The sequence below is a fragment of the Herpailurus yagouaroundi genome, unplaced genomic scaffold (assembly GCF_014898765.1).
Source record: "Herpailurus yagouaroundi ecotype Mexico unplaced genomic scaffold, PumYag 248, whole genome shotgun sequence".
Lineage (NCBI taxonomy): Eukaryota > Metazoa > Chordata > Mammalia > Carnivora > Felidae > Herpailurus > Herpailurus yagouaroundi.
Genome location: NW_024412465.1, coordinates 5,125,348 through 5,142,194, shown reverse-complemented (window position 1 = coordinate 5,142,194; position 16,847 = coordinate 5,125,348). Strand labels below are relative to the sequence as shown.

The 16,847-nt window shown below is 52.3% G+C and overlaps 1 protein-coding gene across 6 annotated transcripts in view; it reads left to right on the top strand.

Annotated features, from left to right (window-relative positions):
* Positions 1–14,638, top strand: part of XG (Xg glycoprotein (Xg blood group)) — a 21,363-nt gene extending 6,725 nt beyond the window's left edge. For 3 of the 6 annotated variants that reach the window (XM_040460178.1, XM_040460179.1, XM_040460173.1), the window contains 7 exons: positions 3,353–3,415; positions 4,444–4,506; positions 6,912–6,962; positions 8,829–8,870; positions 10,402–10,437; positions 11,559–11,675; positions 13,033–14,638. In XM_040460178.1, coding sequence (XP_040316112.1) covers positions 3,353–3,415; positions 4,444–4,506; positions 6,912–6,962; positions 8,829–8,870; positions 10,402–10,437; positions 11,559–11,675; positions 13,033–13,049 — 389 coding nt within the window. In that variant the 3' untranslated portion in view covers positions 13,050–14,638. The remainder of the gene's footprint in view (positions 1–3,352; positions 3,416–4,443; positions 4,507–6,911; positions 6,963–8,828; positions 8,871–10,401; positions 10,438–11,558; positions 11,676–13,032) is intronic. The other 3 variants (XM_040460175.1, XM_040460174.1, XM_040460176.1) reach the window with 3 other exon arrangements.
* Positions 14,639–16,847: the final 2,209 nt, after the last annotated feature.

The window sequence follows — 16,847 nt, the reverse complement described above, 5'->3', positions numbered from 1 at the left end:
GAAACCGAGTCTCACCCATAAGCAGGGGGAGCTGGCAGGGTGAACCCACAGCACGCATTTTATTTCCCGTTCCTCCGACCGCTGCAAAGTAGGGTCTGCTTGGCGGATAGTGAACGTTATTGAAATGCATTTTTAATGAGGCTGAGGACGTTTCCTTTGTCGCTTGTTTCCACGGTTCCCAAATCTGTCCCGTAAAAAAGCCCACGTGGGGTGTGCCGTGCACTGTACATCATTTATCCTCAGTGTGCGCTTGGGTTCAAAGGCTTGGCAGACAATGTTCCCATAGATTTCTTAAAAAAAAAAAAAAGTTAAAACAAAACAAAACAAAAACAAAAAAAAAGTTAACTGAAAGGAAACATTGACGGACAAAGTCAGTAAAGTCCTTAGCAATTCAAAAGCGCTGAAAACGTAAAACCAGACTGGGTTAGGGCCGCGTGAAGCAGGGCTAAGTCAAAGGCTTCCAGAAGCGGTCCCGGAATCCCGTTCTGGCGCTGAGATGCGTGAAAATTTACCTCCTCGAGGAAGGGCCGCCCAGCGTCAGGACCAGGGTCCAAGGAAGCCGATACCTAATTGAAAATCAACAGTAGCATCCACGGCCGCGGTTAACGGTGCTTTTGTCACCACGCACCCTCACCTTTTAAAACTTTGTGTCCGGCATCAACACCTCCAAGTGCCTGAGCCTTTCGTCTTCCTGGAAGTCACTTTTTTTTTAATTTTTAAAAATGTTTTTATTTAGTTTTGAGAGATAGAGACAGAGCGTGAGCGGGGGAAGGGCAGAGAGAGAGGGAGACACAGAATCTGAAGCAGGTTCCGGGCTCCGAGCGATCAGCACGGAGCCCGACACGGGGCTTGAACCGACGAACGTGAGATCATGACCTGAGCCGAAGTTGGACGCTGAACCGACTGAGCCACCTAGGCGCCCCGGAAATTACTTTTAAAGTCTTGTTCCACGAGGAATCCACGGGAGTCCCTTACAGGAAGTGTTTCTTGCTCCCAGTGTTGGGGAAATGGGGGGTTAAATGTATATGATGAATCAGCAGGACGGGGTGACTCAGCCCCTGGGGAAGTGAGGGGCGAGGCCCAGCGTGGGAGGGGACCCTCTGTGACTCAGGGGCGCCAGCTGCCGATGCCATCTGGGAGCAGTTTTCACGCTTTGCTTAAACTCAACGCACACACGAAACCAAGAGGGCAGGGGAGGTTGGTGAGAAGGTGATTAGGGCAACCGGCCCCCTGAAGTCCCCTACTTGGCCCCTGGCTCGCCCCGGGGCTCTTAGATGTGTCCCTCGAGAAGGAAGACGCACTGTTGACAGCGGCCCTGAAAAGCCCCTTGGGTGTGGGGCGTTCCGGAACGTTCTGTTCCAAAAGGCAGATGGTCACAGATGAGCCACGTTGAGAAAGGGCCTCCAGATGGGACGCTGTGGGGTTTTCTGCCAGGGGCCACCTGCTGTGACGTGTGGCTGCTGGGCGATTTATCGGGGGCCCCGCTGAGCTCGGTGGTGGGGTCTCTCTCTGACACACGGACGTAGGAGAAGCTCAGATTCTCCCCTGCACACACCTGCTCCGTGAGGACACTCCTTCTGGGAGTCCCCCTGAGCTCCTGGTGTTTACACACGCCCCTTCCAGAACCTCCCGGTTCGCTCTCTGATTCTCTCATCTGACCCCAGCAGCAGGGTCCCCACACTGGCTTCCAAGCAACCAGGAGGGGGCCACGGATGGACGTGCCCCCACCCCGTCCCCCCATTTGTACGTTGAATCCCTAACCTTCAGGGCCTCCCGATGGGACTCTAGTTACATATGGGGTCTTTGGGGAGGTAAATGGGTCAAGATGAGGTTCTTAGGGTGGGTCCTGGGAGCATAACACCGGTGTCCTTCGGAGAAGAGATCAGGACACGGACACGCACAGAGAGACGGCCATGTGAGGACACGGGGAGAACACGGCGTCTACGTGCCAAGGAGGGAGGCCTCAGGAGGAACCAGCCTCAGCCCTGCCTGGATCTCAGCCTCCCAGCCTCCAGTCCTGCCTGGATCTCAACCTCCCAGCCTCGGCCCTGCCTGGATCTCAGGTTCTAGGCCTCAGCCTTACCTGGACCTCAACCTTCCAGCCTTGGCCCCACCTAGATCTCAGACCCCCACCCTCGGCCCTGCGTGGATCTCAGGTTCTAGGCCTCGGCCTTACCTGGACCTCAGACTCCCAGCCTCGTCCCTGCCTAGACCTCAGACACCCAGCCTCAGCACTGCCTGGATCTCAGACTCCCAGCCTCGGCCCTGCCTGGATCTCAGACCCCCAGCCTCAACCCTGCCTGGATCTCAGACTGCCAGCCTCAGCCCTACCTGGACCTCAGACTCCCAGCCTCTGCCCTGCCTGGATCTCAGACCCCCAGCCTCGGCCCCTCCTGGATTTCAGACCCCAAGCTTTAGCACATCCTGGATCTCAACCTCCCCGCCTCAGCCCTGCCTGGATCTCAGACTCCCAGCCTCAGCCCTGCCTTGATCTCAGCCCCCCAGCCTCGGCCCTGCCTGGATCGCAGATCCCCCAGTCTTGGCCTGCCTGGATCTCAGCCCCCTAGCCTCACCCCTGCTTGGATCTCAGACTCCCAGCCTCACCCCTGCCTGGATCTCAGACCCCCCCAGCCTCAGCACTGCCTGGACCTCAGCCTCCCAGTTTCAGCCCTGCCTGGGCCTCAGACTCCTGGCCTCGGCCCTGCCTGGACCTCAGACCCCCAGCCTCAGCCCTTCCTGGATCTTACGGTCTCAGCTTGCAGGACCAGGAGGGGATACATGTGTCTTGCTCCAGCCGGCCTCGTTTGTGGTATTTGTTGTGGCCACGGTATGAAATCGATACGGAAGCTTTGCCTTCAGGGAAATTGCCTCCAACCCTAAACAAGGCCGTTTCTACAGTTTTGCATCTCGAAGTTCCCCTTTCGAAAAACCTTGTGCTTAGGCGATCGGTTTCCCTGGGAGACTGGGGGTGAAGTTCCGAACCACACGGAGGTCTCAGGGTCGGATGCCCCCCGGGGCAGACCTGCATGATGTGGGGGAAATACACCGAATGTGCCCCACCCTGGGAGGGCGCCCCGTTTGCAAGGCGGCTCCCAGAAGCGTTTTGTGCAGGCTCGTTCCCCAGATACTCGGGGTGGGGGGTCCCCCAGGAGCCGATGCGGGTAGTCGAGCTGGGGACAGGTCACCCCGAGGAGGGCACGCGTCCCTGCTGCGGCCACTGGCTCTCCGGAGAGACCACTGAGGTCTCGGTGGCAGGCTCAGCGTGTGGGGCTGTGCTTCCTCAGTTGTGCGGCTGGCCGATGGCCGAAAGGCGTCCTTACTTTCTTGAAATGGCGGCGTTGTGTTCCGACAGGCATCTACCCCCGGCCGAGGCCACCCCCGCGCCCCCAGCCCGGCGGTTCCGACAGCGGTGGAGGTAAGCGCACGGAGACGCGTTTCAGAAGTCCTCGGGGCGCACGGGGTGTGGCCTTTACTCACGCCTGGAATTGTCCCCTTGGTGGTGCGATGCCAATGCTTCCGAAAGATCCAGACCGTCTTTTACGAGGCCCACCCCTGAATCCCTCACCCGTGCTGCCCCCTAAATCTCGGGTTGCGGGGTGCAGTGTCCTCCAAGATGTTAGTAAGGGCTCATGATGGAAGCTGTTCTCTGCTCACACGTATTTCGGGAGATGCTCCTTTAAGCAAAATCAGTGAGATGTCATGAGCCCTCCAGAGCAGGAAAGCCCTTTCCTGGGGTCCCCAGTGCTCGGGGCAGCGTCGCTGAGGGAGAAGTTCTTGCAGAAAGAAATCAGAGAAGCCTCTACAGGCCTTTTCCATGTCATAGTTTTATCAAATTGAGCACTTACTATGTGCTTGCACCACGGAAGTCTGACGTGTTTAATTGAGCACTTACTATGTGCCTGCAGGGAGGAAATGCCGAGCGTTTAATTAAGCACTTACTATGTGCTTGCATGGAGGACTTTGAACGCGGTTAATTGAGCACTCTGGATGGGCCAAGCCTGGTGTTGGGCATGGGGGTTCGGTGGTCATCGGCGGAATGTGGCCCCCTGCAGCGTGCTAGGGGGCAGAAACAAATGGATGGATAAGTGTGGGAGGCGTGGGGTCCGACGAAGTGGCTGAGGCAGGAAGTGTAGCCTGTGTTGAGTGCAGAGGGCATGTGCAAAGGTCCTGGGGTTGGGTGTCTTCCTCTCCGTTTTGCATCTCCCTTGATCAGACGGGGTCTGTCCCACCAACTGCCCTTCCCGGGCTTCTGGGCCCCCCTGCCCCCCGCGCTCTCCCCACAGGAATGATGGCATCCCACCCACAGTTTGGTTACCGCGCCCTGGCGTCCTGGAAAGGGTCCGCCCGGCTCTCCCTAAGCTGCCCGCGTCGGGTCACACGGGCTGGGTTTACAGAGGGCTGTCTGCGCGGGGTTTGAGGAATGCTCTGTGCTGCACCCTGCAGGTTACTTTGGGAACAGGGACCAGGATGACGGCCGCTACCCGCCCAGGCCCAGGCCGCCCGCAGGTACGCCCACGGCTTCTCTCACTTGACTGGGGGGAGGCCGCGGGTCCCGCCTGGGTGCAAGGTGCGCCCCGCGAAGATGGGGTGCGGGGCGTCCCCTCCGATGCCGCAGTGCAGTGGGCCTCACACCCCTGACGCTCTGGAGGCGCAGGTTGCGGGCGAGACTGGAAACGGGGCAGATTCCCCTGGAAGGTGGTGGTGGCGTGTGTACGCACGTGTGCGCGAGCGTGTGCCCGAATGGACCTGTGTGTGCGCACACCTTTAAGGCCTCTGCTCGGACGTGTGCATACGGGCCTTTATGCATACACTTCCATACGTCCACGTATCCACGTACCGCTTTGTGTGCAGGGCTTTATGTACGCACATCTCTCCAAATCTGCATGTATGCACACGTCCCTTTATGTAAATACACACGTCTGGATACATAAGTCCCTGTACCTTTCTTTACGTATCCATCCCTTTATGTATATTTACATGTACATCTTTATATACATAAGACGTATGTACATATGTACATACATAAGATTATGTATGTACATCTTTTGTATGTACATATTTTTTGTACATATTTTGATATATTTATACTTATGTATATATCGTGTTACATATGTTTACATAAACACGTTTATATATGAATATATCTTTATATATCTTTATGTATATGTACCTTTATATACATATGCACATATTTGTATGTATTTATCATATATCCGTTTTTATATATTTATATATACACATTTATATGTGTATGTACATATTTATACATCTCTGCATATACACCTTTTATAAATACATACGTGTTTATATACAGTGTGTATACATACCTTTATATATGTGTTTCCATATATCTTTATATTTATGTATATATATTTGTATGTGCATAATTATAGATAGACTTTATATCACTAGTTTTGTACATATCTTTATACATGTGTACAGATGCATTTTTATATATGTATATACATACCTTTATATATGGATATATACACAGCTTTATATATCTGTGTATGTATTTTGAGTGTATATATACTGTCATATATGGGTATATTTTTATATATAGTTATTTGTATATCTCTATGTATACTTATATACCTTTATACATACATAAGTATACTTTTATGGGCGTGTATCATTATATATGTAGTTTTAGATAAATATATCTTTATTTGTGTATATGTGTATTTATCTGTAGGTATATTTTTATATATAGTTACTTGTATATCTGTATGTATACTTATATACCTTTATACATACATATGTATATTTTTATATGTGTGTCATTATATAAGTAGTTTCAGATAAATAATATCTATATCTGTGGAGTGTATATCTACTTTTACATATGTAGGTATGTATATTTGTGTGTATATCTATGTGTGTGTATTTGTCCACACACACACCCTCACACACATACACATACACACGTGCATAGAAAGCTTTCATGCAGTGTTTTCTGTGTGACTGGAAAGTGACCCCCTTCCTAGGCATTTTCATACGTGAATAAAAGCACACGCCCTCCGCGAGACAGACGGGTGCTGTGTCCGCCAGGGGGTAACGTATGAGGCTCTCGTGCACGGCTGTGAGGTTTCTGCTGTGTCGAGTTCTGCGAGTGTCTAGAAGAGGTACATGAGGACTTCTCCCCGATACCGTGCGGAGGGGCCTCTTTGTCATCTGGACGACCAGGATGCACACACGCATCTTTTCTGCAATGTTGGAACACCACCAACAAATAACTTTGACTCGTTATTGCAGTAATGATCACATGATAATAATGGGTAGCCTTTGGTACAGAGCATTGATGGTGGGGACCGCCTTCCCAGCCTTCCTTCTCAGAACGGTGACCCTGTGTCTGGGTCTCTGGTCCTGCTCAGATGTCTCTGCAAGACAGGGATGGATGCACCCGCATTTATCTGCTGCCATCAGGATACATACGTGCTCGCTGAAGGCACAGACCTTTTGCTTTTTTGTTAATTTTTCAAATGTTTATTTTTGAGAGAGACAGAGAGAGAGAGAGAGTGTGTGTGCGAGCAGGGTAGGGACAGAGAGACAGGGAGACACAGAATGTGAAGCAGGCTCCAGGCTCCGAGCTGTCAGCCCAGAGCCCGACGTGGGGCTCGAACCCACGAACCGGGAGATCATGACCTGAGCCGAAGTCCGATATTTAACCGCCTGAACCCGCTTTCTGTGGGGGTGCCTGCCTGGGCATGAATTTTCCTACAGAAAGCTATGACTTTGGGGGCACCCTTGGATGTGCCCTCACGGCCCCTGCTCTTGGCTGCCGTATGGGGCTCCCTTTGGGGTGACTCCTGGGCATGGCTTGGTGCCGTCACCAGCGACCCAAGCAGACGCCTGCTGCAACCCTGTGCGTCCCAGCAGAGCTCAGCTGAAATCTGCCTTCTGTCCCACAGCTGGCGGTGGTGGCTACTATCCCAACAATGACGGCCACGGAAACGCCTATGGTACGTCCAACACTTGGGCCCCCCGGAGGGCGAGGGTGGCGGGAGGGGGTGTCGTATTTCCAGGGCTCCTGTTTGCATCCCCACAACAATTTCTTCCTGCGGTCTTGGGTGTTGGCTCTGTGCCGGTGTGCGGGGTTTGGAGCCCTGTCTGCACTGACCCTCTGGCTGGCCTGCCTCCTGCCCTCCAGGGACCCAGGTGTGCACGCAGGTAGTGAGAAACAGAGCAACTGACACTAGGGGAACAGCAGCTGGTGAATCGGTGTGTGGGGGGATCTTTGTTACGCGGCTCAGCGGCTGACCATTGCAAACAGAAAACACTCTGGGCGGGCAGATCCTGGCAGGAAGGGAAGGAAGTGTCCACAGCAGGAAGTAATGGGGGTCTTGTCTACACTGAGTGTATCTCAAAGTAAGCGGGCAATCTTGAAGCTCTCAGCTTGTTGTCTGCTTCTGTAAGGGAAGACTGACGACAAAATGTCATGCTGGGAAAAGAAAACGCTACGGATTGTTTTTTCCTTTTTTTTTTTTATTGGAGACACAATGCACGTGAACTTTGTATTCATTCTATGTATATAAAGTAACAGTTCCCTATTGGAGACTTGTTCCAAAATTATTGGGACTGTAAGTCCGCTGGTCCCGCATCGCATCGGGATGCATAGTTACAAATTTTATTTATTTTTATTCCGAAATGAGAACCTTTAAGATTTACTTCCTTAGCGACTTAAACAATTTAATGCTTACTTATTTTTGAGAGAGAGCATGAGTGGGAGAGAAGCAGCAAGGGACAGAGACAGGGGAGCGGAAGCAGGGTCCGCGATGACACCAGAGAGCTGGACGCGGGGCTCGAACCCACGAACCGTGAGATCGCGACCTGAGCCCAAGTCGGAGGCTGAACCGACTGAGCCACCCAGGAGCCCCCTTCCCTTAGCAATTTTGAGATGCGATACATTCGCATTCTGATGTGATACAGGGTCGTTAATCAGGGTCCCCGTTCTGCCCATGACGTCCTGGGGCTTATAAATGCAGACTTGTCCCTCTGATTCAGTTCACCCATCAGTCAATTTACGGGTCAAAGGCAAAGCGTGAATTTACTTTTCTTTTTGCCATTGGTTACGGGCTTTCAGCATCAGAACTGAATGGAGTCACGGTCTGGTGGGTTACGACTGATATGGGTGCATTTGCAAGGCATCGGGGTCCTGTTGGAGATGTGGTCCGTGAATCTCCGCAGCCTTGGTATGAGGAATAATAGTTTACAGCCCGTTTTACAAAGTAAAGGTGACAGGGACAGACATCCATCACCCCGTAGATGGCCCTGTCCCCATAACGCAATGGGAAATTGTCCGTGAAAAGCAGATGCCATTTTTAAGAAATTGTTTTTAATGTTTGTTTATTTTTGAGACAAAGAGACAGAGCATGAGCGGGGGCAGGGGCAGAAAGAGAGGGAGGCACAGAATCTGAAGCGGGTTCCAGGCTCTGAGCTGTCAGCACAGAGCCCGACGTGGGGCTTGAACTCACGAGCTGTGAGATCATGACCTGAGCCGAAGTTGGACGCTCACCCGACTGAGCCCCCCAGGTGCCCTGAAAAGAAATTTTTTTAATTTAAAACTTGGCAATCATCATCACATGGGGCCCCTGATCCTCTGGGGTGAGGGATTCCGAGCCCCCTGAGACAAAGGCCGTGCAGTGTGACCTCAGCTTCCAGTCCCCTGCGGTCAAAGGCCACGCCGCGGGGACGGTGCACCTTTCGGTTGCACGGGGAGGGCGGCCTCGACATCTCCCCAGCCTCACACGGCATCTTGGGTCGGGTGTTCTCGGTGCGGCCCCGGAAACTTCCGGGGTTCCAGCTCACGTGCCCTTTCCGTCCCGCAGGAGGAGGGCGTTCTAGACCCAACTCTTACGGAAATAATTATGGTAAAGGGATTGTTTTGTTCGCGCTGTGCGAGGACGGGCTGTCCTCGGGGAGAACTAACACCGACTGCACGCTGGCAGGGGGCGGGTCGCATTGTGTCCTGTGTGGACACCAGGTCACCAGCTGGGTCTAACTCGTGTGCTTTTCTCGTCAGCGAAGTTGTTTCCCTATCTTGGAAGGAAGTGAGCCCTGCTTACAGTTCGTAATGTGTCTGTGTGTGTACTTGCATGTGGGTCTGTGTTAGTGTGCAGTGCACGTGTGCAAGTGTTTCTTGCACATGTGTGGCCGTGTGCGTGTGTGTGTGTGCACGTGTGTGGTGTTTGTGTGGGATTGTGCATGTGTAGTGTGTGTGTGTACGTGTGGGTGGGCATGTGCCCGTGTGTGGAGGTGTGCGTGCACACGCGTGTAGATGGGTGTGTACATGTGTGGAGGCATGTGTATGTGTGGTGTGCGTGTACGTGTGTGGAGGTGTGAGTGCACACGTGTGTAGATGGGCGTGTACATGTGTGGAGGCGTGTGTGTGCACATGTGAGTGTGGGTGTGCACGTATGTGGAGGTCTGCGTGTGCCCGTGTGTGATGTGTGTGCACATGTATAGGCATGTGTGTGGGTGTGTACATGCATGTAGGTGTGCATGTGTGTGCGTTGCACGTGTGTGTAGATGGGCGCGTACATGTGTGGGGGCATGCACATGTGTGCGTGTACATACGTGGAGGTATTCGTGTGTACATGTGGGTGTGCGTGTGCCCGTGTGGAGATGTGTGCACGTGTGTAGGCATGTGTGTGCGTGTGCACATGTGTGCACGTGTGTGGTGGGCGTGTACACGTGTGTAGGCCTGTGTGTGGGCGTGTACATGTGCCGAGGCATGCACGCATGTGTGTGCCCATGTGTGGAGGTGTGCGTGTGCACGTGTGTGGAGGTGTGTGCACATGTGTAGGTGTGTGTGGGGGTATGTACATATGCGGAGAAGTGCACGTGTGTATACATGTGTGGGTGTGTGCATGTGCACATGTGTAGGCATGTGTGTGGGTGTGTACATGTGTGTAGGCGTGCACGTGTGTGTCCATGTGTGGAGGTGGGCGTGTGCACGTGTGTAGGCCTGTGTGTGGGCGTGTACATGTGTGCAGGCGTGCACGTGTCCATGTGTGGACGTGGGTGTGTGCACGAGTGTAGGTCTGTGTGTGGGCGTGTACACGTGCGGAGGCATGCACGTGTGTGTGCTTATGCGTGCATGCATCGGTTCGTGTGTGCACATGCATGAATGTGAGTGTGAGCTCACATCTGTTGCACGTACATGTGTGCATGGGCATGTACCCCGACCCCTGACACGGAACCTGCACCCCCGTGTGTCTCCACCGCGGCCTGTCCCCCCTCACCATGTCGTGTGGCGTGCACACCTGCTCCCTCTGTGGGCGTCCCCGCCTCCCTGGGGGCCTGTCGTGCGCTGCGCTTGGACCCGCGAGCCCAGCGCCCGGGGCTGGACGCGCCTTGGAACACACTCATGACCGTGTGCCCTTCCCTTTCCCCTTCCAGGCGGAGACGGATACTCCACGTACGGCAACCAGCAAGGTAACGGGTCGGGGCCACGCCCCGCGTCTTTAATAAAAACACGCTCTCACGGGGCGCGCGAGGCCCGCGTGGTCCCCGCCTCTGGTCTTTGACGGAGCACCTGCCGTCTTCACGTTGGGAAGGAAAGTCCTGAACAGCCCTGTGTGCCTTCGGGGGGCGGTCAGCGCCCCGGGGGCTCAGGGAAGGAGAAAGCAGGGCGCGCGCGCCAGGCCGCCGGATGCCTGGTGGCCGCGAGGGCACCGTGGGGATCGTGGGCCTGTGTCGGTGCCACCGAGGGCTGTCCTTTGCTGAACGCACAGCTCGGGAGGCCGAGAAGGAGAACAGGAAGGAGGGCACGGGCGCTGTGCCCTCGTGAAGCCCCCAGAGCGCACGGCCGGCCGCGGGGCAGGGGTGCCGTCCAGGGGACCGACGAACATCCGGCCCAGACACACGGCTGCACAGAATGTATGGGGTCCCGCGGCAAGAGGGGGGGACGATGGCAGGCTGGGGTGGGGTCCGGGCACGCGAGGCTTCCCTCCGGTGACGATATCCAAGCCAAGGTGCCATGGGGGCCGAGGATCCCTGCCTACGACCCGCCAGGGGCTCGACCCCGCCTGACACAAGACGCAGGGGGTCAGTGTCCACACAGGCAACGACTTCTCTTTCCAAGTGTTGACTTTTGTCACGCGAGGTCCTGCACGGGAGAAACCAAAGCTGTGCGGTAACCTTCCCTTGAAGGCGTCAGCCTGTGGGGTGTGAATGAGTCCAGACCTGTGGCTGTCAGGACACGTTTTGGTTGAAGAAAAAAAAAATATTTTCTTTGGCCTGCGTAGACATTCTACTTTGAAAACGGTACAAACCCGTCAAATTCAACAGGCAGACGAAAAACCAATCAAGTGCCTCTCACAGGCACCGTTCTATCTTGAACGTCCTGCACGGGGAAGACGTGCTTACTGATCTCCACGCGGGGTAGGCGCAGAACCCTTTCCTCTAGCTCCTCGTTCGGATTTGCCGTGTCTATGTATTTTTTCGTCCGGAGTTGAGGGTGGGGAGGGCGGGACGTGAGAATGTGGAGGCATTTAACACGAACGGCTTTCTCGCGGGGTGTTTTCTCAGAACCTCTCTGTCTCTCCACCCGGCAGGTAACACGATAGCGAAAATCGTGTCCCCCATCGTGTCCGTGTTGGTGGTCATGCTGGTGGGTGCTGCCACGGGGTGGTTCCAGCGAAACAGGAGGAGAAATTGTTTCAGGACAAGAGGCAAGTGTCTCGAGCTGGAAAGCTCCTTCCGGAGCCTGTCACTCAGCAGGGCTGTTTCTGGCGACGGCCAGCCTAGCACCCTGGCATGAGGACACGGTTTTCACTTGGGATGCTTGCGAGGGACACATGGGGACTTGGGAGAAGCCAGCCCACGTGGTTTTCTGGTCCCACTTTGGGTACAGGCTCCTGGGTTTGGAGAATCACGTGCCCAGCTGGTGGCGGTCCTTGGGGAGCAGAGGTGGTCAGTGAAGGGCCCTGAAGACATCTCTGCGGGGAGGGTCCTGGGACAGACACGGGGGCCTCTGTTGTGGAAACAGCAGCTCCGAGTTTAAGCGACAGTGTCTTGAGTTTGGGTCCCGAGAGCCCCCTGCGTCTGACGGGGTCTGGGATTTGCAGGGAGTGTCTGCCCTCCCCTCCTTCCTGTCCCTAAGGTCGCTGTGAAAACCAGCCTTCGAGAAGGGATGTCAAAACCCCAAAGCCTGCCCGGGGCCTCCCCCTGCTGGCGGATGCGGGCTATTGACCAAACGCAGGCTGGGACCAGCCAGCCTGCATCTCCGCTGTCCCCGGGTCCCCGCAGAGAGTCCGGCGGGGGTGGGGGCGGGGAGAGGGGGACCGAGTCCGTGAACAACGTGTGGGCGTTGGAGAAGCAGGACTGTAAAGCCGAACTGGGTTTTATTTTATTTTATTTTTCATTTTTTTTAATGTTTATTTATTTTTGAGAGAGACAAAGACAGACAGAGACAGAGTGTAAGTGGCCGAGGGGCAGAGAGAGAGGGAGACACAGAATCCCAAGCAGGCTCCAGGCTCCGGGCCATCAGCACAGAGCCCGACGCGGGGCTGGAACCCACGAACCGTGAGATCGTGACCTGAGCCCAAGTCAGACGCTCAGCCTTCTGTTCACACTAGGGACCTCAGACAGGCAAGGGTGCACACGATGTGGTGAACTGGCCCCTTCCAGGTGGGATGCGGTGCAGTGCACAACCTCGTGAACTGTATGTGTGCCGCAGCCCCACAGTCGGCCTAGCACAGCTTGTGGGGACACGGTTATCAGGTCGGGCTGCCACTTACGGGGTGACAGACCTCCTTTACAGTGGGTTGTTTGAGCGTGATTCACATTTATTTTGTAAACTAGAAGGAATGAAAGCACCCGCATCAGAGACTTTGAAGGTTAAGGAAACCACATCCCTAAAAAAATATTAGCTGTGACCAAAAAAAGATAGAGTGGCTGGTTCGTTGAGGGTGTTCAAAGCCCTCAAGAGCGGAAAGCATAAAAAGCATGGTAATGCTTGAAAATCAAGCCACAGAGGAGTTTTCTTGTCCCTGGCGGTGACACTGTGTTCCCCGTCTTCCCTCACAGAACCAGAGCACGTGTGACGGCTTCAGGATCCCGTGGTTGCTTTGAGAGCTCAGTGTAGACGAGGTCCCCGTGTATCGCTCCCGTGACAGCTCCTTCCATTGCGGACGTCATTGCCACCCTAAAGCGTCTCTGTCTGGAGGGGACCGACCGCCTGACAAAGAATTTCTGATCCGCCGGACGGGGGAGGGGGGTGTTTATAAAGATAAGTTAGCCAAGCCTTGGGTCCTAAGAAGATGGTCTGACCTGCACGTTCGATGACTCCTTTGACCAGATTGCGAGGCTGTGGTGGGTTCCCCAGAACTACCTCACGGTGCAGGATGCGCACATTGTCCCAAAGTACAACGGGGGTGCAAAGGCATAAGGGGTCTCGGGCTGTGGGGTGCTGTCTCCTTCTGGGGGTTTTGGGGGACCCTCTGAGGGTTTCCAGTGGGCTCTGGGAGAAACCTGATCCATGGGAAGTCTTCCTCAAGGAGCCAGCACCCCCCCCTTCCAGCTGGAACAGCAGGATTCCCGCTGCTCAGTGCTGGCTGTGACCATGTAACCCTTATTAGCACACAGTAAGGCTGGCATTTCCAGTTGCTGGTGCATGCACTCCCTGATGTGCAAGACATCATGGGCAATCTGTGCAGACTTTTTCTCTTTTTTTCCTGCAAAATCTTATGATTTCGGTATTTTGGGAAGGGAGAAAATTGGGGCTGGCAGTCATGATTTGTGCCTGTTGAGTCTTCCCATATTATTTTTCATGTGATAGTCTGTAGGCAACTGTGTTGAAGGCAATGGCATCCTTTTCTGTGGTTTCTACTTTTTTCCGCCCCTTTTTACTGGAGTAGAAAATTCTAAGTCCTCAGGCATCTAAAAAGCATACTAGGTATTTGCTTCTATTTTAGCGACATTTTAGGGGAAGCTGGGAAAAAGGAAGGATTTGGGCTCATTGATAGAGTTTCATTCAATTAACGTAAATGCTTATAGGACTTTCGGAGTTTGCCCTAAATATCAGCACTGAACATAAAGATAGTTACTGCAATCCAGAACTCATCAGGAGGACCCAGGAAAGTCCTAAATTGTTGTATGCGCCGTGCTCATGGGTATGGACTGGGAGGTAGGTCTCCAGGGAGGACTTGAATGCAGAAAGACCTAGAAATACCTCCCCAAATAGAAAAGGGAATTTACAGCTAACGCTCTTGATGTGATGTGATTCATATGTGATTGGAGCACTTTCAAGATGGCCGTGGTTACCATCTGGTTGCTATCGGGATGGGAATGTCCTCCGACGTTTCTCCAGTGTCCCCATCAAGTGACAAAGCCTCGTGGCCCCAACACTCTTTCTGTAGTCTTTTCTGTGGGTTTCGGTAGGAGTTTATTTTGAGTCTTGATAAAAAGTATGCGCGTGTGTGGACAGACAGACACATCCACGCCATCACAGACACTCCTGGATGGAATGGAAGCATTCATAACGACATACATCCATCGGTTTCCTGTAACTGCCATAAGTACATTTTTATCGTGTAAAAGAAACGTAAAAAAAAAATAAAGTAAAAAGACGTCTTCTTTGTTTCACCGACGTTGACGAAACAGCACTGGAAAATAAAAATCATAAGGCATCGAGTAAATCCCGTCCTGGGCCTGGTGGTGTGTCCATTGGGTGTGTGTTCTGTCTGAGATGGTCTCCGCTCCATCCCGGGGGACCTGGCAGGCATCTGAGGACTGGGTGGCCTTCCTTCACCCCTCCCCCCAGAAACACATTTTCAGGTTGGCACCATTTGGAATAAAACGGATTATGGGGCGCCTGGGTGGCTCAGTCGTTAAGCATCCAACTTCCGCTCTGGACGTGATCTCGCGGCCCGTGGGTTGGAGCCCCGCGTTGGGCTCTGTGCTGACAGCTCGGAGCCTGGACCCTGCTTCACATTCTGTGTCTCCCCTCTCTCCACCCCTCCCCTGTTCACGCTCTGTGTCTCTCTGTCTCTTAATAATAAACGTAAAAAAAATAAAAATAGATAAAAAAATAAAAAATATATAAATTAATTTAAAAAATAAAAATAAATTTAAAAAATTAAAAAAAAAAAAAAAAAGGAGAAGAGGGGAACCGGAAGTTGGTGAGTCTGCAACAGCCCCTCCCGTACAATGTTCACAGGGAGCGCGGCCCTGCCCTGCCTGGATCTCAGACTTCTTGCCTCCAGAGCTGAGAGAGAGCATCAACGTGTGTTGTTTCAGCTGCTGGGTGTGTGGGACTCTGTTGTGGCGGCCCTGAGAAACTCACGCACAGGTCACGACATGTTGCATCCGTATGTGTGACTTCCTGTGCACCTTGCAGGCAGCCTGCACGACCTCTCTGGGCTGCAGGAACTGCACCTGAAGGGTGGGTGTAATAACGGGGCTGTGCCTCGCCCGGATGCTGGGGGTGTAGGAGCTGAGGTGTCACAAGCAGGCCCAGCCGTGCCCGGTAGGTAGTGAGGTCTGCAGGTGCAGATGTGTGAAAAAAAAAAAAAATACAAATAACCTTTTTTTCTTATTATAAATAGAATGAGGTTCAATGAAATATATAGGATATTTCTTAGAGTCAGATTAGAAGAGGAGACCGTGAAATCAAATCTGCGGACACTAATGAAACACACAGAGTGTTCGAGAATAGAGGCTGTCCCCACCAAACCTGCCTTGTGCCTCTTCTGAATCAACGGCGCCCTAGCCAGGCTCCAGGCTTTCCAGGCGAACTACAATTCCCAGAACCCTTTGCACGCTATGATAGTCATGTGACAGCTCTGGCCAATGGCGCGCCACCTCTATTCTACGGCTGCAGGAGAGTTCTATGTGCCTGCAGATGATCCCCTTCTGCAATGAAGAGATCTGGGGGTGTATTTGGGGGCGGGGCTGCTGTGCCAGGACCGGGGTGTCTTCACGGAGGGACCCTTCTCCTGTGGTCCTGACCCTCAGACCTTACTAATAAAAGGGTACAAGCTTCCAGTTGTGGACCCCGCGCGTCTTCGGCGTCCTCGCCACAAAGCAGACGCGGCAACGTGGGAGTGTGTCCCGTGCCACCGTGCACACCTGACACGGTCACCATGTGGTAGGACAATTGTGCAACACACCCGGGCGAGCTCTGATCTCTCTCCACAAGCGTGTTCGCTTGGAGTCTGCAGGCGTCCACCGCTGGACACGCACAGATGATGTTTTCAGGGACTCTGGAAGATTCCCCTCTTCTTTCCACGGTAAATTCACTATAAATGTAATCATGGTGGTAATTCAAGTACAAGTTTGTAATGACATATAGGCATTATATAATATATATACACAACATATTTGTGCATATAAATTTATATATCATTATATATGTAACATATTATTTATAAAATATATATTTATATACGTATAAATATATATGAATATACTTAAGTATATAAGTGCTATAAAATATAAATATAAAATGTATTATTTTTAAAATATATTTTTATATTCATGTATATAAATATATATGAATATACTTATGTATATAAATACTATAAAATATAAATATAAAACATACTATATAAGATAAATATATATACAATGTATACTATATAAGATATATAAAAATATGTATCTATAAATATGTATATATATTTGATGGATAGATAGATAGGTGATACATAGGTAGATAGATATGGTTGATGGATAGATAGATAGATATGATGGATGGATAGATAAATGGATATGATCCATATATCTATAGATATGATGGGTGGATGGATAGATAGATAGATAGATAGATATGATGGATGGATAGAAAGATGGGTAGACAGGTAAATAGATATACAGATACATATGATGGATGGTTGGATAGA